This window comes from Prunus avium, chromosome 2, assembly GCF_965620075.1.
Source record: "Prunus avium chromosome 2, drPruAviu1.hap1.1, whole genome shotgun sequence".
Taxonomy (NCBI): Eukaryota; Viridiplantae; Streptophyta; class Magnoliopsida; order Rosales; family Rosaceae; genus Prunus; species Prunus avium.
Window position 1 is genome coordinate 44293004 of NC_142285.1, and position 23464 is coordinate 44316467.

Here is a 23464-nt window from a genome sequence, read left to right on the forward strand (position 1 = left end):
ATACAAATTCAGAGACTCATGTTACTCTCAATCAGATAACAAATAATTGAATATAACCGTACATACAAATGGACCTCTAAATATTATTTTGGGGTTTTGCCCTTTCTTCCCTTGACTTGAATGCAAGTTGAGGAAGCGGTGAGATTGTTGTTTCTCTCCTGCACCGCAACACTTTTTTTTAAAAAAAAAGGAGATTCACTATTATACTTAATATAGGAGTTCAAATTATAAAAAAAATCTTATATGAAATAAACATTAGAAACACACCCAAAATCCATTTACAATATAACAAAAAAACTTTTAACTTCTTTTAAATTACAAAACTGCCATTGATTTCTTAAAATAAACCTAACCCCAAAACCTCATTAAAAAATCCAAAACACTCAATAGGGCATCAACGTAATTTAATAATTAAAAATAAATTCAATAGGAATAATTGTCATTTTTTAGATTTATTTATAAAAATTAAATGGTGTATGGTTTATTTATATTGTATATGTACATATACATACAATCCTGGCAACCAAATACAATCCACAGACAGATACACAAGCATGCCAGTTAATACATATACATATATAGCTTTCAATTCGTTGTTATGTTGACTTAATAATAAATTACCCGTGGATCGAGTTTGACCAAAATAAAACTACAAATTAAACGGAGAAAATATACAAATGCTGTGTGGAGTGAGTGTAAAGAGTTTCTTGTGGCAAACTCAATAATAGATACAGAGTACAGACTGGGGTTAGTTTTATTTGCAATAAAAAGAGGGAATATTGAATTTTAATATTGATTATTGATTCAAGAAGGAGAACCAACCAATACACAGACGTGAGAAAGGGAGGTTGGCTGCTATCTATTAAATTAATAGCTTAACAACTTTTTTAATCATCATATATAATAAATATAGGTTTACAGACTGATTAATAATAATAATAATAAAAAAGGGAATGGCAAGTGATCTTGAATGCGTTGGTTAATTGATCTCTGGGCGTGGATGGCGAGCTCTACTTGTCTACTGCATATGCCATTGCCAGCGTAACCTAAAGCCTTGGGCTCCTGAGACTGGATAACCAGCAGCCAGCTCTCCACAGATTTCCCGAGCTGAGCTCTGCAATTATTTATAATAATAGAATAGAAGGCCGAGGCTAGCTGCTTTAACTTTAACCACCACATGTCATGTTTCAAGAAATCATATGCCTTTTTCATGAGAATTGAGAAAGGCATAATATGATCAAAGAGATTTATAATCATACACTCTCTCTCTCTCTCTCTCTCTCTCTCTCTCAAGTACTGGATTATCTCTTTTTTATATTAAACTAATGATATGAGACAACACAATAATTTATCAAATGCTCCAGGAATGACAAACACACCCATATCCAAAAATTGGAATAAATAATCAGAGTTAGGAAAAAGAAAAAGAAAAAGAAAAAGGAAAGAAGATCCAAAATCTATCATACAAGAAATTAGAAAGCAAAAACAACAACTGTCATCCACATGGGTGGATGGGTGGATGGGTGGTTGGGTGGGATCAAATCAAATCATGAAAATGGCACAAACTTGCAGAAAAGAAGAGGAACAAAAGGTGTAGGGAGAGGAGAGGAGAGCCTCAACTGAAGTTCCCCCCCCCCCCTCCTTCCTGCCTGATGATTTTGTCATATATTTTCCACTATCTTTTCTCTTTACATTACTTTGTTTTTCTTCTACCTGAATCCTGATACACAGCCACATCATGATGCTGCTGCTGATATCATCTGGGCCAAATCTCTCAACTGAAAGTTGTCACATTTTTTCGGCAGTTTCATCATAGAATAGTGACGCCTTATCTAACTTGATTTCACAACACAACTAGCCAGCGCAGCGGCAATAAAATTGACTTGCCTAAACTATACAACCCTACGACTCTCATGAAACATGCAAAGACATTAAGAAACCCAATTATATATCAAAATTAGTCTATATATAATGGAGGAGATTACTGGAGATTTATTTTTACAGTGCAAGACTGAAATGAAGAAAGAGACATATTAATATTACATCAATCATCATCATATGAAACATGGAAACTGGTAGTGCAACTGGATGCCTCAGGATCCTCAGCCCCACAACAGTCATAGAACTTGGCTGCGTATGGCGGATCTTTGGGTCCCAATTCATAGTACCTTGAACCAATAAGGAATAATAAGCATCAACCACGGAAAAAATGTATCAATTTAGTGGCTCAAGACACTTCTGCAACAGCTTACAGTTGTTCATATCCACATCAATGCCCAATTGGATAAATATATACTTTCACTTCACCCATATTTTTAATTGGCTTTGGTGAGCATACCAGGGATGAACTAACTAAACCAGAAACATGAATTTCTCATTCAAAAGGTGCAATCCAACATTGTAAGAAATTAGGACGAAAAGGACATGAGGATTCGGATACATCTTTACCCGAAACGCAACAAAATAAACACATGGAATCAGAAGCACAGATTAAATAAATGGGCATCTCTTTGTTTTATAAAAAAATCGAAATTCAACTAAAATTATAGTAAAAAGAAACTCAATAAATTGGAGAAGGAGAGAGAGACCTTTTCTGGTCGTCATGACGGCGACAGACGAAAAAAGAAGGGTGGAAGCGGCATGAGGAAGGGGTGTTGGAGGCAGGGCTGTAGCTTTGTTTGCACCTCCTGCATAACCTTCCCTTATCCTCCTCACTCTCTCTCTTTTTCTCCATCTCTCTCTCTCTCTCTGAGGCAATCAAAAATATTGAGAGACTACTGGAGACCCGTTAATAAATAGATTAAGGGTTTAGATTAGATTAGTTCTTTTTCTTTTTCTGGGTCACTCACCTACTCACCAAGAAAATGAGACGACACTATTCCATATTCGTCGGCTTCATATCTTTGTATTTTTTCCTTTAGCAAGCAAATGCTTCGTTTTCTTCTAATCATTAAATGCTCGATCACTAGACTTAAAAGCCCCTTGCCGCCATGGTTTTCTCATTTTCTAAAAAATGAAAAGAAGAAAAGAGATTCATAGTCGAGCGATTGATTGATCTATCGCACAATGTACATCGTCCAATGAACCCATTATGCAAAAGTTAAGGTGAGAAAATCTTAGCAAAAACAAACATCACTCTACAGATTCTGATTGATAGACAATGACAGGGCTCACAAAATATATATTTTATTTTTACCAATGGGATTACATAATTTATTTTATTCCATACCTCAATAGCAAGAATAATATTACACAGCTAACACATAGCAACAAATCAAATTTCCAAACGTTGTTTCATAACCAAGAGTCGTATAAAATGAATTACTGAAATAATAATAATATGTAAATCACTACTACTACTATGACAGTCACACCCATTCATTAACAACACTTTTGGACAATAAGATTATAACTCATTCGGAGCATCATTGCTCCACCATTGAAACGATCTAAGCCTGCAAAAAGCTCGCATACTTGGCACCTAGGAAAAGCCTCTGGATACATAGTAATGCATTTTTCGTAACCTCGGCATTCTCATGATTCATCAGTTTCATCACACGTTCCTTGGCCTTGAGGTCCGTCACTATGATTCTTCCAGCCGGATGCTGCTGGACAAACTGTGAGATATCAAAGCAGGCAACAGCCAAAGCCCTAGGATCACTGGATGTGTCCAAAATAGTAATCAAGACTCTTAGAATCTGCAAGAGGAAATCATGCATTATTAGTGTCAAGGAAGCCACAAGTTTTTTCAAAAGATCATTCAAGCACGTTCACATCTGCAATCAATTTTAGTATCAGTAAATTACCACAATAATTCAATTCAATGCTGCTTTTAGCTCTACGAACAAGGCAATAGTGAAAAAGTACAAGGATGCTATATCACAAGACCAAATTTACTACCACTTTTCCATGGAAGCCACGGCTGTCTTGCAAAAACAGAGCTACAGGAAAACACAAATAAGTATAACACTAGGCCCACCTTGAGTAGTCCAGTAACCAAAATCCCTTATAGCATTAACGAGTGTCTTCGGATGCACACTCAAGAGTATCTACTACCAAGTATTAGCAAAATCTTAGGACTCATGAAAGGGGCCCCACTGGCACTGATGCCAACAAAACATGGGAGACACATCTTTTGGCATGCCCAAATAATTTTAAGGATCTTTTCAGTCCCACTGAATTGACTAAGAACACTAGACCAATAAACAAACTATGCAACACAACTGTTAAGCAAATAATCTAATTGAAATCTTGGGCAAACAACAAAAAAGTACCTGAAAATCATTCTCTTCAAAATTGGTAATATTCTCACGCCAGAATATTGGATCCTTGTGCATGGGTGACCAGTCAAGATGGCCAAGGAGGACTTCTTGCTTATACTTATCAAAAGAACTCAGTTTCTTGATGTTATCCTTCAGACCCTCTTCCAGTTGATTTAATCCCTCCAGGAGATCCTATGAGAAACTTCAATTAGTTAGAAAAAAAACATAACCGATGATCTATAGTTTAAAATAACAAATGCAGAAAATCAACAATAGTTACAATGCCCCATAATTTAACTTGGTGTAACCGAGCGGCCCAAAAGAAGAGGAAACATAAAACTGGGTCTGAAAAAATAAAATGCAAACTATCAAAAAAAGCAGGGTCTTAAAATTTCTCACCTCATCACTCCATGCTTGTGCTTTCAAACTCTGAACAATTTGTGGCAGTCCAAGGTCCACCATTTGAGCACCAAACGTCCCTTTGGAGAGCAAGTTCCTCAGGGTCAAAACAACAACTCTGACAACCTACCAGGAATAAGCAAATCCATATTACCAATAAAAGATGCATTTAACATGTACTCCTCTGATACAAAGACAAACATTACTCATATCATGGACGAATATGGATGGTGTCACGTTTGTTCCCCATGGATGATCAATATCAGAAGAATAAAAAATGTGGAAAGAGGCAAACTTATTAGAGAAGGAATCAAGATACACACAAATTACTCTTGCTATGAAAATATTTAGCATCCAAATGGACAAGATCCTCACCTTTTCCTTTGTGGAACTCTTGACAACTTCTATGAGTCGTGGAAGAGTTCTAGAAGTAGCCAAGTACTCAATTGCAGGTTCATAATAGGATAGGAGCCAGATACATAGACATGTTTCATAAAGAAGCTGTTTCAAACACAATCTATTGTCAATATAAAAATAAAAAAGTCAAGAAACGAATATGGAAGTTAGTTATTAGTTCCATAACTCAAAGCTTGTAGGTGATTATTTAGCCTGTCAACTGACAGGAATGGGGTGTTTAGCTTGGGTGTAAACATATTTTTTTTCTTTCTTGTTAGATGTCCAAAGTACAAAAAAAAGGTTACCTGAATAGATTGTTGGGTGGAAGCTGGAGAAATTAAGGGAACAAGCAACTTCACCCCATCTAATTGAACAAAGGAAGATCTAACCACAGGTTCCTTTAATAAGGTTGCAAGGCAATTGACAGCAGTTGGGATGCCGCGACTAGGATGGGAAGGCTTCTTCAGCTGGAAAATACATCTACCATCAGAAAAATACTCTGACAACCAATATCATCCAAACTAAAAACCACCAAGTGATAACTGTGATATCATCAATAACTGATTGAACTTGAGGACTAATAAGAGAAGGACAAAATATGCACCACACAACTGTAATACAGTAAAGCATTTCTAAACAAGGTCACACATCAAAGCCAAGGGATAAATGTTATTTCTTTTCCATAATAACACACACAATAAGATATTTTTCTGCAGACTTAATTTCCTAATTTTCGCAAAGCACGATCTCAGAACAGGAGTTCCATGATTACACATTCTGCATTTTGAAATTTGAAATGTCAAAAATAATGCTTTCATTTCCAAGGAGCTAGAAAAGAACAAGTGTGTGCATCTCATCAAGGTGGCCAATGGCCATGGAGTATAATTGAACTTTCCCAATTACAAGCTCATGATAAATGGTTTAGTTGACAAGGCCCAGTGATAGATGCATCTTTGAAACTAGAACATTAGCAGTATGATGGAGACATTCCGTACGCCAATCACCTTTGCGCCAAATGGCATCTCCTCTAATATTAAGGAGTGATTAGGTTTCCGGTGCATTACCCCTTTGAGATGTGTTAACACCTATTCAACAACTACTAAAAGACTCCATTTCCAGGCATTGAAAAAGAGAAAGGCACCCAGTTGCATTCGGTAGAACTTATAATCAAAAGCTGAAAGCATACCTGTGCACAAAGCCATTCCACCAATCCTTTCAACACATCATCAATAGTAGTAATTTTTCTCTTTGAATTTGAGGCTTCTCCATTTGCAACAGTGCCATCTTGGGGTTTTGGCCTGGCACTGTATTAAAATAGAAAACAATAACGAAAATAAATGCCGTTAATAAAAGTTTAAGATGGAGACCACACAAGAAACTGTGCTTAGTTGATTCCTTGGTTATTTGTATTTCACTTTTGAAATGCATCATGTATGAGTACCTCACTATTAGAGCAAGTATCTTACAGCTCTTCTCTTGTATGAACCAATTACCCTTCCAAAGCAACCTGAAAAGAAACTCAATGGTTTGTTTGTTTGTTTGTTTTTGCATAGATAAAAATATTACTTGTATCACTGAATTGTAGAATCAGTGCTGACCTCAAGAAAGGCTCATAAATATCTTTATCGACAATAGTACCATCATGGAACAATCTTGCTCTTTTTGGGTTAGCTGGGACAAAAGGAAAGAAAAAGGTTACGTTTAGTTTTTGTTTTGCCAATGGGTGTGCAATCAGAAAGCCAGAAAATCTTCCAATTACCTGCAAGCATTTCATCAATTAAAGCAAGGACATATTCTACTGTTTCTTCCTTGAAAATATCACGTAAAATGCCAACAAACACTTGAACATAGGCAGGGCCGTCCTGCCACATTTGAACACCTTGTCAATTTCATTGTGAGATACACAGCCGAAGAAAAAGAAAAAGAAAAAGAAATCACTCTTATCAGACAATTCAGATGATATCTCCACTAAGATTAAGGTGAAGCATTATAAGAAGGCAGCACACAGCATTATGGTTTGGGATGAATGTACAAATCAAAATGTGTTTGAGCTGAAGCATAAGATACAAAGAGGAGGAGGGCATAAAGTTGTAAATATGATAAAGAGCAGGAGGAATTACATCATCGAGCAACTGTGATCTGTGACTCTCGGATCTTTTATCGTAACGCCTTAACAGCTGAAGGCATGTTCCAGTGATGAGCTTAGTGGTCATGTATGTCTCCCAAGGGATGTCCCTTTTCAAAACCTTGATAAAGGAAGGAAAGTGGGACAAGAATGAATATTCAGATTTACGAAATGTAATTCCCATGGAAAGGGAGAAGAGGCAAATTCCAAACAATCAAACAGCATCATCCCCAATTCAAATTCAAATTCAAATGAAACCAACCTGTTCGGTGGTGAGCTCAGCATGGTCCATTGCTGCTCTGATAACACAAAAACAAGTCCAAAATATCTCCCAATTTCACCAATTCGAGTACCTACAGATGAAGAAACCAGATCAGGCTCCACAACCCACAACTCAGATTCACTTCACTTTCATTGAATGGAAGAAAAAGAGAAGTAGAAGCTACAAATGGAGAAACCAGATCGGGCTTACCTCTGTGTCTGTGTCTGTATCTGTGTGGCTTCGTCAGGACTGAGGACGCACGCAGGAAAGAGATGAATTAGAGAAGGGAGAGGACAGAGAGAGAGATGAACTGGACAACCGCAATTATGTTATTTTGTTTACGTGGACCTATCAGACAGCGACGCGTGGTGGGTACAGTATCTTTACCATAAGGGATTATCAATGGGTTCTTGGGCCAAAGCCCAAATAACAAAGTTGCTACTTGGCATCCTATTGACTCATCTAACTTGAATCCTATAGAACCAAGCCCAATTAAATTAATTCCCTTTTAATTAATTAGAACATGAATGGAAAATAAAGTGTGAAGAAAGTTGAAGATTGATTTGATTGAATGAATGAAAAAGAAGCTGAAGATAGAGAGGCAGAGAGATTGAGAGAAGAGAAGAAAAGAGGCTCTCGCGAGCATGTCTCACACCTGCTCGTTTGTCGTTGGTCCTATCTCTTCTCCTCCCCACAAAATCGCCACCACCAGTCCGCCCCATGTCTCCTCTCCACCGCTCTATTCTCCTACTTTCCCTCGCATTTCTTTCTTCTTATACCCACCAACTACCTCTCCTTTTCCTCTACCACATCCACATGGTCAGAGTAATAGCATTACCTCCACCAGTTCTGCCTCTGCCTTTGCTTTTCTCCATCACCCACCCGCCGCAAAGAGGCTAAGCAGTGCTTCCATGACGAGAGGGCCACATGGGTTTCTCAGGGCGTCTTCCTGCTGTAGCTTTAGAGGTGATACAGGTGCTCAATTTGAGACTGGGAGCGGCGCTGATGATGAACAAGATAAGAGTGCTGCTGATGAGGAAGAAGAAGAAGAAGACGACGACGACGACGACTTAATAGTAGAAGAAGAAGAAGCAGGGAGAGATTTTGGGTCTTCTCTTTTGCCTGAGAGATGGGACGTTTTGGGTCTTGGACAAGCCATGGTAATTTTAATTGTATTTCCAGTTTTCTGCTTGACTGCTTGCTTGCTTCAATATTACCAGTTCATCTTTGTTTTCTGTTCCTTTTATGCCACACTACGAATTTCTTTTTATTTTTCTTGTATAGCCCCTCTTTGTTTGATAATTGATATATGACAAATTTCTTTTAAGAAAAGAATAAGGAACATGATGATAATTTCAATCTGTTTTAAAGCAAACAAGCTTACCCGACTAGGCCAAATAGGTCAGCTGAATTTTAAGTCTTGTCTTTATTTGATAGCCAAGCGAGTTATAACTCATGCTGTTCAAGTTCCTACTGGAATTAAAATGATTCTTCAGATCATACAATCATTTTCCTTGAATAAGTTGTATCACTAAACTGAGCTATGTAGAGGTTCTACTATCATGTTTGTTTGTACAAAGGAAGGGAAAAGAATAAACATTGATTGGCACGAAATTGTAGAGTAGCTCTGACCTTTACTTCGACGATGTGAAGCTGGTATGCAAAGATTTAAACTAATTCTTGCATTTCTTCTGATATCTTTCTAGGTGGACTTTTCTGGCATTGTTGATGATGAGTTTTTGGAAAAACTGGGATTAGAAAAGGGAACAAGAAAGCTTGTGAATCATGAAGAAAGAGGTAGAGTTTTGAGAGCTATGGATGGTTGTAGCTATAAGGCGGCTGCTGGTGGGTCTCTTTCCAACAGTCTAGTGGCCTTGGCAAGGCTTGGTAGTAGGTCCATTGGAGGCTCTCCCTTGAATGTAGCGATGGCAGGGAGTGTCGGGAGTGATCCATTGGGTGGCTTCTACAGGTCAGGCTCTTCCAACCCTGAACGGCCGCCCTCCTCCACCTCTCTTCTCCTCTCTCTTCTTCCTCCTTTCTCCTATTCTTTTGTCTGGATGAATTCAACAGAGATGACACCTGTTTAGAAACATGTACCTTTTGCCTTTCAATTTTCAATGAATTATAGGGATCAATCCTTTTTTATTAGAATCTGCCTATAATATGGCAATCATCACATAACTGAAGGTTGTGTTATCAGTGTGCTTTTAGAGTGTGCTCTCATATTTTATTGGCCTCCCATCTCTGGCACTGTCAGAGGTATTTAAATTGATCATAGGGATTCTACTTTGTCAACAATTTGGAAATTTTGGTTCTTGTTCTGCAGGTTTTCTTTCTCTTTTTTTAAAAAAATTTCCTTTTTCTTTTGACTGATCTTACAAAATGTGGATTATTTCATAATGTATGTATAGGTCAAAGTTACATCGGGCAAATTTGCATTTTCTTTCTGCACCTATCAAGGATGGGACAACAGGGACAGTAATAGTCCTCACAACTTCAGATGCCCAGCGTACAATGCTTGCATATCAGGTCAGATCTGGTTTGGATGTCTGAAAGCTGTAAGATTTTTTGATGTGAATCAGGTTTCTATTTTCTAGCTGTTATTTGTTTGGTCAGTATTTGTGATTTCTTCATTTGGTCTAGTCATGTATATGGTCTTTGAGGTAAATCAAAGGAGATCCCTTATATATCTGTCTTAATGGTTCCAGGGTACATCTTCGACTGTTAATTATGATCCATGCTTGGCTAGCGCAGTTTGCAATACAAAAATACTTGTAGTTGAAGGGTATCTATTTGAGCTTCCGGATACAATCAAAACAATTACAAAAGCATGTGAAGAAGCACGCAGGAGCGGTGCCGTGGTTGCAGTAACAGCATCAGACGTCTCCTGCATTGAGAGACACTATGATGATTTCTGGTATTGTTACTCTGTTTACTGCATTATACTTTATACATATGACATTGCCTAGCATATTTTTCTTTTCCCCTTTATAATTATAAGAAAGCGAGAAGGAACAATTTAACTAATTCTAACTTGTTTCCAATAAGGATTATTTTAGTTAAATAATGGAATCTATATAGTGGCTTACAGATTTTTCCCACAAATTGAATGCAATGTTATGATTTCTGTTTCATTATATATAGGGGGAAAAAAGTTTTGAAATGATGAAGGCATTACAAACTTGATGATAAACTATCATTTGTCATCTTGTCTGTGTGTAACCTCTTTGAAAGAATTTATTTCCTTATTTGAGACTGACGTATAAATTCCATGGCAATAAAAATAGGTTTGTAAAATTGGACATTTGATTTTATGGAACTTACGTCATTTGTGACATCCAGCATGCACGGATGGTGGTTAAGACTTGGAGTGTTCTGCTTTACATTTGTGACGTGAACACTGGTTTATATCTCCTGAAATTAATATTAATTTTATAAAAATTTGTCCAGGGAAATTGTTGGAAACTATGCGGACATTGTTTTTGCAAACAGTGACGAAGCAAGAGCTTTCTGTCACTTTTCCTCAAAGGAGAGCCCCATTTCAGCCACGAGGTATCTGAGCCATTTTGTTCCCTTGGCATCAGTTACTGATGGACCAAGAGGCTCATACATTGGTGTAAAAGGGGGAGCTGTATATATCCCTCCTTCTCCATGTGTACCGGTGGACACTTGTGGTGCCGGAGATGCATACGCATCTGGAGTTTTGTATGGTATTTTACGAGGAGTGTCAGATTTGAAAGGAATAGGTACATTAGCAGCTAGGGTTGCAGCCACAGTTGTGGGGCAACAGGGCACTCGGCTTAGGATTCAAGATGCAGTAGAGTTGGCAGAATCATTCGCATTCAATCTTGATAGTTCCACTATTAGGTCAGACATTGGGTCCGATCAAATATCGAGCTTCTAATTAGACCCTTTGTTAATTTCCCAAAATTCTTTTGTTAGAGGTACCTGTTGTTCATATGTTTGTACATTATAATTATTGTGCAATGGTTCAAATCTGACGGTGACTGACTTGGTGTCATGAAATTCTTAATTTCATCGATTTGTCGGGCACAGAAACTGTCGTAACAAAAGAAAAAACGTATTTTGAAATATTCTATTTTCTTCAGTAGAATTGAGAATGTCCGGGAAACAACTTTTGGCTATAAATATTTTAGTTTACGTAGTTTGGGAAACAACAAAAAAATCTTTAGTGTCGTAGTTTCAATTTTGGCAATTTTAATATTGTAGTTTGTTTAGTTTTGCAATTGTAGTATGCATCAATCGTTAGCTCCGTTAAAGTTGACGGCAACAATCTAATGCTGTCGTATGTACATAAGTGCGATGAATTTGTGATTCAAACCAAAATTACAAATTAAACAAATTACAAACTAGAATTGTAAAAATTGGAAACTATGTGACCAAGGTGGAAAATTGCTCATACTATAGGCACAAAAAGTGTAATTTGGCATTCATACAAAACTAAGTTGGAATTTGATCTTAAATTGTTCAGTCAAAAAACAAATATGATAATACCATTATAAAAAATGAATAAATAAAAAGCAAATATGATAATGGCAAAGCAGAAAAGAAAAAAATCCGGTTAAAAATACCAAGTAAGTTAGAGTCCTCTTCTAGTTTAGTTTGTAATCTAACCTTACCATTGGGCCATTGGCATTTCCAATTCCATCCACCCACCACGTCCCTCTCCAAATCCAAACTTCGAAAACAAAGAACAAAAAAGTGAGAAAAAGAAAACAAGAAAATTTCAGGAGAGGAAGAAGATGGTTGATGACGACGAGAAAGGTAGAAGAGGGCGGGTGTTCACGTACGGCACCCTGAAGCGGGGATTTTGGAACCACAGCTTAATGCAGGAGCTGATGAGAAGCGGAGACGCGGTTTTCTTGGGAAACTACAGAAGCGAAGAAAAGTACCCGCTGGTGTGTGGGCCCTATCGGGTGCCCTTTCTCCTGAACCTGCCAGGCTTGGGTCAGCGGGTTATGGGCGAGTTGTACGCCGTGTCGAGTCACGGATTGGCTCGCATGGATGAGTTGGAGGGCACGAGTCGCGGACACTACGAGAGGCTCCCCATAAAGCTAGAGGCTGAGGAGGAGGAGGAGGCGGCGGCGGCGAATGCGTATTTTGCGCACAGCAGCTACGCGATGGAGCTGTGGATCAAGAATGGGAAGATGGGTTTGAGCACGTATTCCGAGAAGGAGGCGCGGGGATACGTCAAGCGCCAAGATAGGCCGCAGCATCTCACCTTTCTCGACCATATCCATCTATTTCTGTCTTCTTCTTCATCCTCATCCTCCTCCTCCTCTTGATTGATCTTGATTGATGAATTCATGATTGTTTGATCATTTCATTGGCTGCTCACTCATTACTTTGACAGACTTGGAGTCTAAAATAAAGAAACAAATTGATTTTGATTTTGATTTTGATTTTCTTTTCTTTTGTTTTTAACTAAATTATTAATTAGGAGGCGAGCAGGCCATGAATCTGAATGAAATGCTTCCAATCCAAACGAAACGACGACGGTATGTAGCACGAACATACCATTTCAACATGACAAAACCATATATCAAAACATTTGACCATCCACACACGAACCATAACCATGATGGTTGTGTTGTGCAGCATTTATACAATATGAATGCTGTTCATAATATTATATAACAAGTATACACTTGCGCATCATATTTTACGTTTAGAAAGATCCACAGACATACGATATTACCGTTCAAATCAAACTGGCCCGGGCCTACACTACACTCATGCTATGCAGCTTCACTTGTAGTATTGTAGTAGGTATAAATTCTACTACTTGTCAACATAAGACTCAGATTCTCAGAAGCCGACCTGTCCAAGTAGCTGCACTGCACCATACCTTAAACCTTATTTTTCGCTTAAGCCATCAGTTTCCGTCACTTGTTTTGCCCTGCATCGTTATGGAAGCAAAGCAATTATACATAGGTTGCCAGTTTTTTTTCCTTCATCATATCATTTCATATGTAACTCTGTCAAAATTTTACTACAGAAAACTGCATTTACATTACCATGTTGATGTATGGCCAATACCCAGCCCATTGCACGTAAGTATCATTCCTTTAAATCTGGCAAGATATTCCTGAATTGCCATGCCATATAACATCATCTATATTCAGTAATATAACCAACTATCCTGGTCCCCAAAGAAACCTATCAAAACTGAGATTGACAAAGGTAGATTTGATGACATGCAAAGGGACAAAGGTTCATACCCGTAAAGTGTACTTATCAATCTCATAAGTTCCAGTTAAATCATAGTCAAGTCGCTTAGCAGGATCACTTAACACTGCACAAGAATGATAAAAGGGAAAAACAATGAGTGAAAATCCATGGAGTCGCTTCCATTCTAGATTAGCCACAAAATGAAAATACCACCTATTCTAATAGCATAATACACAGCTTTTTGGCAATATTTAATTTGATTCATAAAGAAGCCAAATGATTGTTTATACATCCCAGGTTTTTTAAATTTTAAGATGAAAGACCAACTACAAGTTTCAAGGTTGCAAATTCTGTACCTAGTCAAAGTCACCAACTGAGCAGAAAGGGAATGACGAAGAAACATGGAAACAGACCTTCACACTTTCTACAAGGAAAATTACCTTCATAAGCTTCATTAATCTCTTGAAACTTTGTCGTAACGTCACTGTCACCCTTGTACTTGTCAGGATGCCACTTCTATATTTAGCCAGAAGAATCATGTAAATTTCCCGGAGTTCAATTGCATCAGATCAAGAAACATTCACAATCAAGTAATGTTAAAGCCCCATCCAGGTATTATGCAAAAAAAAAAAAAAAAAGTGTTATGACAAACCAGAGCAAGCATTCGGTAATTGAATCTGATCTTCTCGTCATTTGCATCATAATCAACCTCCAAAACTTTGTAGAAATCCTTGGAAAAAGAAAAAAGTTGCCTATCAGGTTTAGATTGAGGTAGTGAAGTGAAATGTACAATCTCAAGGTCTGAGAAATAAGGGATACAGATTTGTGCCAAAAACTTGGTCAATATGAACAAAAACCTTACTACAAACAACAAAATAAGCAAGAGAAGAAACCATGAAGGGCAATGATAATATAACTTGGTACACTAAAGTTCTAATGCCAGATTTTGTTTTATTTCCATAGTATTAACCTAGTACGCAGCCAAACGGCTCAGGCTGAGATTATGCCTCCATGGACCCAATGCAGAACATGATCAGATTTTGATTGGTCAGGTTTTCCATTATTGGAATGACACAACTGAAGCCATTGAAAAGCCCCTGATAGGCCAGAAGGGAAGAAAAAAAATGAAACAATTTTGCCTATACTACATACGCTGGTCCTATTTTCCTACACCATTTGTAGCAGAAAAGTGGGAGAACCGGACCAGTAGGGTTCACAAAGCATGTAACAAACAATTAAGTCATCAAGCATCACTCTTGTCAATTATTAGTTCCAGCTCCTTCACCAGATTCTTTCTTATTGTGTTTTAGATAGTACAAAGGATGGTCACTATGAGAAGTAAAAACATTGTAAAGGAGTGATGCTTCCGGTCCAACGTTGTTAGTTTGTTGCGTATATCGTTACAAGGACAAAGACAACAGGGAAGGGAATCTCTAATCAAAGGGGCTCAGGTCAGGCACCAGACACATGCACACTAAGAACACCACCATCTCATCCATCCTAGTACTAGTCCTTGAAATTGAAATTAATTAACGCGCTTCTGCAGCAAGTAATCCTATCCTACTATCCTACTATCCTCCTCAACATCACAATTCCTCTGTGCTGCTTGCGGCTGCTACTCAATCCTAACCCTATCTCATTCCATATTTACACCAAAATCTTAAGCAACCCAACGAAAAAAGATAAATGAAAAATGAAAAACGAAAAACGAAAAACGAAGAGGCGTGCGTGATGGGATGGGACTAGAAATACCTTGTGGCTGTGGGTGCTGATATTATCACTGCCCGCCATCTGCTATGGTACTGAGGTTGGTGCACGGAGGTTTGTCCGCATACTTCTTCATTTGATAGAAGAAGAAGCCACAAGGCAAACGCAAACCCAAGTTGTGAGAGGTCTTTTCTTTAAATTTTAGAAAATATATTTTCCACAAAGACTGCTTAATAGGAAAGAAAAGAAAAAAAAAACAAAAGAAACGAAGAAGAGAAAAGGAAACCCGGAAAAGTTTGTTTTGTTGTGTGGTGGGATTTTGACGGATGGAGAAATAAAGAAAAACTCGGACCTCAAAGACTGAGTGTCACAATCCGTCTGTCTGTGTGATTGATTCTACTATCTATCTAGTATGAATCAACTATCTGAGCTGAGCTGAGACTGTGAGAGTACCCTAGAAAAATCGTTGAGGAAGAGAGAGAGAGAGATAAGCTGAGGAATTTTGATAGGCCACGTTGAATTGAATTGAAAGGCTTGCTTCTTCTTCTTTATTTTTCTTCTTTTTTTCTTTGCCTTGAAGTTTAAACATAGGTAGCCCATCTGTGAAAAATAACCCAGCCCGTTAAGGTTGATAACTCCAAAAAGTCCGATCTAAGGAAGGACCTGCTTCGTTAATTTATGTGGGTGTTGGCTGCTTTTCATTCTTGTTTGGGCTGGACTTTTCAAGCCTTCAATTTTTAGAACACAAGTACTTAATTTGTCTCTTAGGGTCCATTTGGAATTGCTTTTATCTTATGATGTGTTTACTAATCAAGGATTGGAATTCTCATTAGGAATTGAATTTCACCTATGGATGATTCCTGCGTTTAATTCACATTCAAGAATTAAAAAGTAAGTGGGGGTTCACACAAAATTAGAAATTCAATTCAATTCTTGGGTAGGAGGTGGTATTGTAATTCCTAAAGAACTAACCCATTAGGAATTCATCTTTTTTACCCATTATATCCTCACACAATTTTATACATTCCAAATTTTTCATCTACTTTAGTAATTAGTACCACACCTACCCAAATTTCATATGGTTTAGTAGACAACTTCAATAGGAATTCTGAATCTAACTCTCCTCAATCCATATGGTTTAGTAAACAAATTCAATAGAAATCCATAATCTAATTTTCCTCAATCCAACTCCTCCTCAATTCAATTCCTCTTAATCCAATTATGGATTAGTAAACATGCTATTAAAGTGTTTGGTAAAAATAAAATATCTTGATTGTTTTAAAAGCAATGGCCTTATGACAGCAACTTTTAAAAGTAGCCTCTAGGTTGCTTTTCAAAGCTGCTTTCACAAAGTTTTAATACTACTTTTTATACTAACATCACTTTAAAAATATTGTTTACCAAACATGGAACTGCTTTACTTGACAGCTGATCATTTTCAAAGCACATTAGAAATAGCTTGTTTAAAAGGTGAAAACAATCTCAAACTGAAGTTGAAGGGTTTCCTACCATCTTAGTTTTGTAGTTTTTCCTTTTGGAAAAATATACATATATAAGGAGCACGTTGTTGAAGTGAGTCTCCTAATTAATCAAGGAAATATCCTTGATTAATTAAGGGATTTACTTTCCTATTTTATAGATTTATTTCCTTGATTAATTAAGGGATTTACTTTTCTATTTTATATAGTTGTCAAATCATTGTATAATTAGGAGATATTTTCCTAATCCTTTACTGTATCTAATTCCTGGTAAAGCACTCATGTAAACTCTTATATATACCTCCTTATGGAGAAGAATAAAAGAAGAACCTAACATATTCAAACCCATATTCATATTTTAGCATGGTATCAGAGCAATCGATCCTCGGTTGTCTCTAAATTCTCATATCAAAATTTCTCCTCCCCTCCTCTTCAAGGGGGGGAGGGGGAGTGAAAAATGATCTGTTTCTTTTTATCATGAAGATTTTGCATCTTTCTTAACTCCGACATACTCTTCTCTTCAGGGGGAGAAGAGAATTGAAGAGAAGTTTCTATGTTCTTAAGCCGTGTTCACAGGGTTTCTGTGTTCTTAGCCGTGTTCACAGGGTTTCTGTGTCCTTTAGTCGTGTTCACAGGGTTTCTGTGTCCTTTAGCCGTGTTCACAGGGTTTCTGTGTCCTTTAACCGAATTCACAGGGTTTCTGTGTTCTTAGCCGTGTTCACAGGGTTTATGTGTTCTTTACATTCCTCGTATCGTATCCCTCATATCCTCGTATCCTAAATCAAATTCCTCGTATCCTCGTATTGTATTCCTCATACTGCCTTGTTCAGATTCAGATCTTCATACCCACATCCTCATATACTTTTATCCCGAAACCCTAAACACATCTTTTTTCTCTTATTTTTAAATCATTCCGCTGCCATGGATATCGTATCCAAATTCGAATCTGAATCCGAATCCGAATCCCAACCTTCCAACCTGAATCCGAATCCAAATCCAAATCTGAATTCGAATCCGAATTTGAATCCCAACGTTCCAACTTGAATCCAAATCCAAATCCAATTCCTACATCAAATTCATCAAATCAAATTCCTAAATCAAATGTCGGTCGCTAGTGGAAAGCGATCGCCCCCCCCCCTAAGTTCTTCGAACACGGAGAATCTGCTTCAAAACTACCAGTTGCTAGTGGAAAGCGACTGGTAGTCAAAGAAGCTGTTTCAAACTGACTGGTCACCAAAATCCAGCGACCGGTCACCAGAGGAAAACGATCAGTTTTCTCCACACTGTCAAAATCAGGAGTAGGAAATTGAACCATCTTATGAGATTTTTTCCGCTTCAGTCATCTCCCTGGCATCACACTCAGGAGGAGAAAATTGAGGAGTTTGTGTTCGCTCTGGAGAATTCTTCAGCTCCAGTACCACACCAATCACTTGCTGAGGACGTCATTCAGAAGGCACAGAGCCTGCATATTAGATTCTAAAAAAAATGAAGAATCGTGGTAAACCTCCAGTTCACTACGAAGAAGATCTTAATGCAAATGGAAAATATCCCATCAACAATTATGTATCCCTCAACAGATTATCAGAGTCACGGGTACACTTTGTGAAGCAGTTAGCCGACATACCTGTTCCCAACAGTGTAACTGAAGCACTAGAAGACCAAAAATGGGAAGAAGACATGAATGAAGAAATGCGAGCTATCCAGAAGAATGGCACATGGGCACAATGTGTCTCATAGGAATGCAGTTGATCGAATCTTAAGACTCACAAAAGCATGCGGTCAATCCTGATGTTCTACTTTTCATATGTCCTCTCAAACATTCGCGTGGATTATCGACTTGGGTGCTACGAATTTCATGACTCACTTACCAAGTTGGGCATTTGACGTATATGCACCAACTTGAGGAGGAGTGTTGAAGTGAGTCTCCTAATTAATCAAGGAAATATCCTTGATTAATTAAGGGATTTACTTTCCTATTTTATAGATTTATTTCCTTGATTAATTAAGGGATTTACTTTTCTATTTTATATAGTTGTCAAATCATTGTATAATTAGGAGATATTTTCCTAATCCTTTACTGTATCTAATTCCTGGTAAAGCACTCATGTAAACTCTTATATATACCTCCTTATGGAGAAGAATAAAAGAAGAACCTAACATATTCAAACCCATATTCATATTTTAGCACACGTATGATATGGCATGGATAAATGAATAGTGCATATCAATCAAACTTAGTGAGCCATTTCTGTATGTTTGCTAGGTTTTGATATTGAAAGAATCTGGGATGATATGGTTGGTCAGCAAAAGCACATGTTTGACTTTGACTAGGATTCTCTTTGGGACAAATTGTAGACAATGAATTTTTGGTGAATTAAATTCTACTAAATAAGAAAATAATTAGGGTTTGGTGAATTAAATTGTGGGCCTCCTAATTCGCCCATGTGGCGTATGACTCATCAAAATCGGAATTAGTTGACACGTGTCGACATCCGATTGAGTGCATCAAACGGTTCAAAGTGAAGACAAAATTAAAGGAAATGATCTTCTGTGATTGACTTCAATTTAAATAAAATATTAGTCAGGTCAAGCATCCTGCAGGAGCCTATAAATAGGAGGCCTCAAGACCTGAGAAAAAAAAAAAAAAAAAAAAAAGCGTAGACACACCCAAGCACTCATAAGAAATAGAAAACTCTCTGCATTCTTCACCTCACTTCGGAAGAGCCACCAAGCACAACAAGTACGTGCTGGTTCCTCCACCATAGAAAAATCCAATCACCAAACAAGCCTTGTGCTACCCGTTTGATCAAGATCAAGTCTCTACGACCCTTGTATCAAACACAAATTTTCTTTAAACACTTTGGAGATCGAATCAGAGGAAATTCTTTTATTTTTGTAAAAGAATACCCACAGAGATTGTAACCTACACACTTAATAAATCAATACAAATATTATTTTGTACACGTGTTCTTATCTTATTTGTCACAGGATTTTCGTGTTTACACAAATCCTTTAATTCCGAACTTGATCTTGTAAAGTAAACGACGTCGAAAGACAGAAATCATTAATTTTGATATTTATTTGATAAATCTGTCTGTTGTTGGTCCAACATTGCATATTAGTCAAATGTTATACATGCAACTTGTGCAATCCCAATCCCAATATATATAGTAGCTGATAGGCAGGCTGAGGCATGCAGGTGGGTCGTAGTTATCTTATTTCCAGAAATTGATATAATTAATGTCAGAGACAGAGAGACACTCACAGGTCATAACATGCAAAGGTATGCGTGCTTGGTGCTAGCTAGCTAGTATGATTAATGTATGTAATTAATATAATATGTGGGATTGAGCATGAATGAATATTATGCATGCATGCATGCAGCGGTGGTATGCTGGGGAATAGGAGAAGCAGGGAAGGTGGAAGAGATACAAGTAGAGCCTCCAAAAGCGTCTGAAGTTCGGGTGAAGATGCTCTACGCCAGTCTTTGTCACACTGACATCTTGATTTCCAAAAAGGCCACCCAATTGTTAGTATATATATAGTAATAGTAATATTATTACTTATTTGTGATCTGAAATAATAATTTAAACAAAAAGGGGTGGATTGATTATTATTTTCATCTTTCTTTCATCACAGCCTCTCTTCCCTCGAGTTCTTGGGCATGAAGGCGTCGGGTACGTACTCTCACTCTGTAATGTATTATGTATCTATTTAATTATCTGGATCTGGATGGAAGAGTAATGGAACTTTAAATTGCGCATGCGGCATGCCTAGTGTGGTAGAGAGCATCGGGGAAGAAGGAGACATGGTGATTCCAACGTTTGTTTCAGAGTGCCAAGAATGCGAGAATTGTGTTTCGGGAAAGACAAACATGTGCCTCAAATATCCTTTATCGTTCACCGGTCTCATGCCGGACGGCACTTCAAGAATGTCTGCCAAGGGACAGAAGCTGTACCATATATTTTCTTGCTCAACATGTTCAGAGTACATGGTTGTGAATGTTAATTACCTTGTCAAGCTTCCTCCCAATATGATCACTAGTGGTAGTTTTCCGCTCCCCCACGCAAGCTTCCTCTCCTGTGGATTTTCTACTGGATTTGGGGCTCCTTGGAAGGAAGCTAAGCTTGAAAAAGGATCGACCGTCGCTGTTATTGGTCTTGGTGCTGTTGGATTAGGGGTATGTATATATCTTGCATATGTTCTTTCTACTAGCTACCTACCTAATTATTAAGTAATTAATTCCATTTTTGTATTATTAATTATTATCTAACAAGGGCAGGCAGTTGAGGGCGCTAGAGTGCAAGGTGCCGCTAGGATCATTGGCATCGACAAAAATGACAAGAAAAGAGAAAAAGGAAAAGCTTTTGGAATGACTGATTTTATAAACCCTGATCATCATCATCATCATCATCATAAATCAGTTTCTCAGCTGATCAAGGACTTGACAGCTGGAATGGGTGTTGATTATTGCTTTGAGTGCACCGGCTTTGCACCCTTCATCAATGAAGCCCTTGAGGCCACAAAATTGGTATCCATATAATATAACATTTTTTTATTTTATTTTATTTTATAATCATAATAGATCGTTTGAATTAGTGAAATATAATATGGAGTGGACCATATAATATTAATGGTGTTCCTCAAATAAGTTATTTGAGGGATCTCTCAATAAAAACTTAAATATTATTTGAAGGATCTTTCAATAGAAGCTTTTATATATATGCATATAAAAAATCCTGTAGCAATTAATCTTATTTTGTGTTGATTAATATTGTGCGGTTGCTGTGTCAGGGAAAAGGAACAGCAATAGTCATTGGAACCTCAAATATAACAAGCGTTCAAATTAATTCCCTTTCCCTATTGTGTGGCAGAACCTTGAAAGGTTCCATGTTTGGAGGGCTCAAAACCAAAACCGACTTTCCCCTTATAATCCAGAAATGCATGAATAAGGTGAACCAACTCCTCCTAGGCTCCTACCCAAGCCAACCTAAGCTTTAACACAACGCTAAAACTTTGTAAATTAATTCTCCAATTTTGTTTTTGTTTTTGCCCCACAGGATATGCAACTTGACCAACTTTTGACTCATCAAGTTCCTCTGGTAGACATTAACCAAGCACTTGAGCTTTTAAAGCATCCAGACTGTGTCAAGGTTCTTATCAAGATTTGATTTTGATTGTTTGTTTCTATCTTCGTCAGAAATAAATGATGAGATTCATATGATATAATACATATAAAGGAATAAATCAAACATCTTGATTTGTTTTAACTCTCTCATCTCATGTATCATGTATGGGTTCTCTTTAGTTTTGTTTACAAAAATGACATCCTTGTTTCAAAACCCTCAATTTTCACGATTCTTTATGCACGTCATTTAATCATTTCTCTTCTTAAGTTGCCAAACAATGAAAATATCAACTTCTCCTCTTCAATTCCTGACTTTTAACTAAATTCTGAATTATTTTTCTTCATCCAAACGGAGGATAAATTAACACACCCCATTAGAAAAAGAGAGGGGTGACAAATTATTGATTTTATTCAGAAACAATATTGCCAAATTATTGATTTTAAACTCATTGTTAAAGATTCATAGGGTTAATCGTTTTATTAGTCCTTAAATTTAGACCCGATTTACATTTGAGTCCCTCAATTTCCAAAATCGTTCCCGTGGTCCTTTAACTTCACTTTCGTTAAGACAAATGGTCATGTCGTCAATTTGTTAACCTTTTCTATTAAATGCAAGGGCAAAATGGTATATAAAAAATTATATCTTTAAAATAACAATAAAAGAAAATCGAATAAAAAACCAACAAAAAAATAAAGAAAAATAAAGTTTGGGGGGAGTAGAAATCGAGATAGAGGGGGAGAGAAAGAGAGTTTAATTCTAATTTTTTAATCAATTTAATACAAAAATACCATTTTACCCCTACATTTAACAAAAAAGTTTACAAAATTGACAACAAGACTATTTCTCTTAACGAAACTAAAGTTGAAGGACCACAAGAACGATTTTGAAAATTGAGACTCAAATGCAAATCGGATCTAAATTTAAGAATTAATAAAACGATTAACCCAAGATTCATATCATCCGAGAAAACAAAGGGATTCGGAGAATGAAAGACAAGATTTTTCCTACAAGAAATATTACTACAAGTTCTCATTTTGTTCCTTAAAAGAAACGAACTTTTATTGGTACCAAGATGACATTACAGAACATGGTGGACAAAGGCTTCCAACAGGGAACAATGCAGAGATAAGCACACGAAGAAGGCAGAAAACTCCCAAAAGAAAGCCCCAACTCAACCTGGCAAACATAAGATCGAATCCAGTCACAGCCCTAACTGCTGCTCTCCTCCAATCTAGCCAAATAACTGACCTAATCATACTTTGCCATTCAATAATAGATCAAGAAAACCACACAGCAGGTGAAATTGAAATTGACCCCATGGCTGGCTAAAAGGAAGGAAACCAGTCTGATCCGATGTTGAACAACACTGTGAAGTCTAGAGATACAACTCTACAACACTACTAATTAAGGCGAGCTGCCTTTCCTAAGGGCCTGTTTTCTAATCATGTCCAGAACCTTGTAGTGAAATGCAAGCCAAACCAGACGATATATATATGCATGGGACTATTTTAATG

The 23464-nt window shown here is 37.3% G+C and overlaps 6 protein-coding genes across 8 annotated transcripts; 3 read left to right on the forward strand and 3 right to left on the reverse strand.

The window, feature by feature from the left end:
- Nucleotides 1-1944: 1944 nt before the first annotated feature.
- On the reverse strand, nucleotides 1945-2977 carry LOC110758581 (F-box only protein). Of its 2 annotated transcripts, XM_088247711.1 has the most exons (3): nucleotides 2850-2977; nucleotides 2589-2748; nucleotides 1945-2168 (listed from the first exon to the last, which is right to left on the reverse strand). In XM_088247711.1, the coding sequence occupies exons 2-3, from the start codon at nucleotides 2732-2734 to the stop codon at nucleotides 2045-2047; spliced, it is 270 nt and encodes an 89-aa protein (XP_088103837.1). In that variant the 5' UTR covers nucleotides 2735-2748; nucleotides 2850-2977; the 3' UTR covers nucleotides 1945-2044. The 2 variants fall into 2 exon arrangements, with proteins under 2 accessions (XP_088103837.1, XP_021816169.2); XM_021960477.2 differs by having other exon boundaries at nucleotides 2589-2938.
- Nucleotides 2978-3166: 189 nt separating this feature from the next.
- On the reverse strand, nucleotides 3167-7801 carry LOC110758582 (vacuolar ATP synthase subunit H family protein). Its single transcript, XM_021960478.2, has 12 exons — nucleotides 7655-7801; nucleotides 7445-7535; nucleotides 7178-7303; nucleotides 6817-6919; nucleotides 6656-6728; nucleotides 6499-6564; nucleotides 6244-6361; nucleotides 5363-5524; nucleotides 5037-5162; nucleotides 4662-4787; nucleotides 4275-4454; nucleotides 3167-3698 (listed from the first exon to the last, which is right to left on the reverse strand). Exons 2-12 carry the CDS (start codon nucleotides 7472-7474, stop codon nucleotides 3450-3452), a joined length of 1359 nt encoding a protein of 452 aa, XP_021816170.1. The 5' UTR covers nucleotides 7475-7535; nucleotides 7655-7801; the 3' UTR covers nucleotides 3167-3449.
- Nucleotides 7802-7982: 181 nt separating this feature from the next.
- NARA5 (pfkB-like carbohydrate kinase family protein) lies at nucleotides 7983-11470 on the forward strand. The gene is made up of 5 exons (XM_021960515.2): nucleotides 7983-8604; nucleotides 9151-9413; nucleotides 9856-9973; nucleotides 10153-10361; nucleotides 10895-11470. The coding sequence occupies exons 1-5, from the start codon at nucleotides 8089-8091 to the stop codon at nucleotides 11346-11348; spliced, it is 1560 nt and encodes a 519-aa protein (XP_021816207.1). The 5' UTR covers nucleotides 7983-8088; the 3' UTR covers nucleotides 11349-11470.
- A 527-nt stretch (nucleotides 11471-11997) lies between these two features.
- On the forward strand, nucleotides 11998-12859 carry LOC110758600 (putative gamma-glutamylcyclotransferase At3g02910). Its single transcript, XM_021960499.2, has one exon. The coding sequence runs from the start codon at nucleotides 12208-12210 to the stop codon at nucleotides 12748-12750; it is 543 nt and encodes a 180-aa protein (XP_021816191.2). The 5' UTR covers nucleotides 11998-12207; the 3' UTR covers nucleotides 12751-12859.
- A 146-nt stretch (nucleotides 12860-13005) lies between these two features.
- Nucleotides 13006-15875, reverse strand: LOC110758559 (Chaperone DnaJ-domain superfamily protein). 2 transcript variants are annotated; one of them, XM_021960444.2, is made up of 7 exons: nucleotides 15696-15875; nucleotides 15389-15473; nucleotides 14289-14366; nucleotides 14077-14152; nucleotides 13687-13760; nucleotides 13483-13553; nucleotides 13006-13364 (listed from the first exon to the last, which is right to left on the reverse strand). In XM_021960444.2, the coding sequence occupies exons 2-7, from the start codon at nucleotides 15425-15427 to the stop codon at nucleotides 13322-13324; spliced, it is 381 nt and encodes a 126-aa protein (XP_021816136.1). In that variant the 5' UTR covers nucleotides 15428-15473; nucleotides 15696-15875; the 3' UTR covers nucleotides 13006-13321. The 2 variants fall into 2 exon arrangements, with proteins under 2 accessions (XP_021816136.1, XP_021816135.1); XM_021960443.2 differs by having other exon boundaries at nucleotides 15389-15875.
- Nucleotides 15876-20058: 4183 nt separating this feature from the next.
- LOC110758566 (CYP enzymes assisting alcohol dehydrogenase-like) lies at nucleotides 20059-21992 on the forward strand. The gene is given in 8 exon segments (XM_088247816.1): nucleotides 20059-20104; nucleotides 20206-20333; nucleotides 20336-20350; nucleotides 20461-20498; nucleotides 20599-21001; nucleotides 21104-21352; nucleotides 21616-21774; nucleotides 21882-21992. Coding segments are annotated over 8 exon segments (1146 nt in total). The 5' UTR covers nucleotides 20059-20061.
- The last annotated feature ends 1472 nt before the right edge of the window (nucleotides 21993-23464 follow it).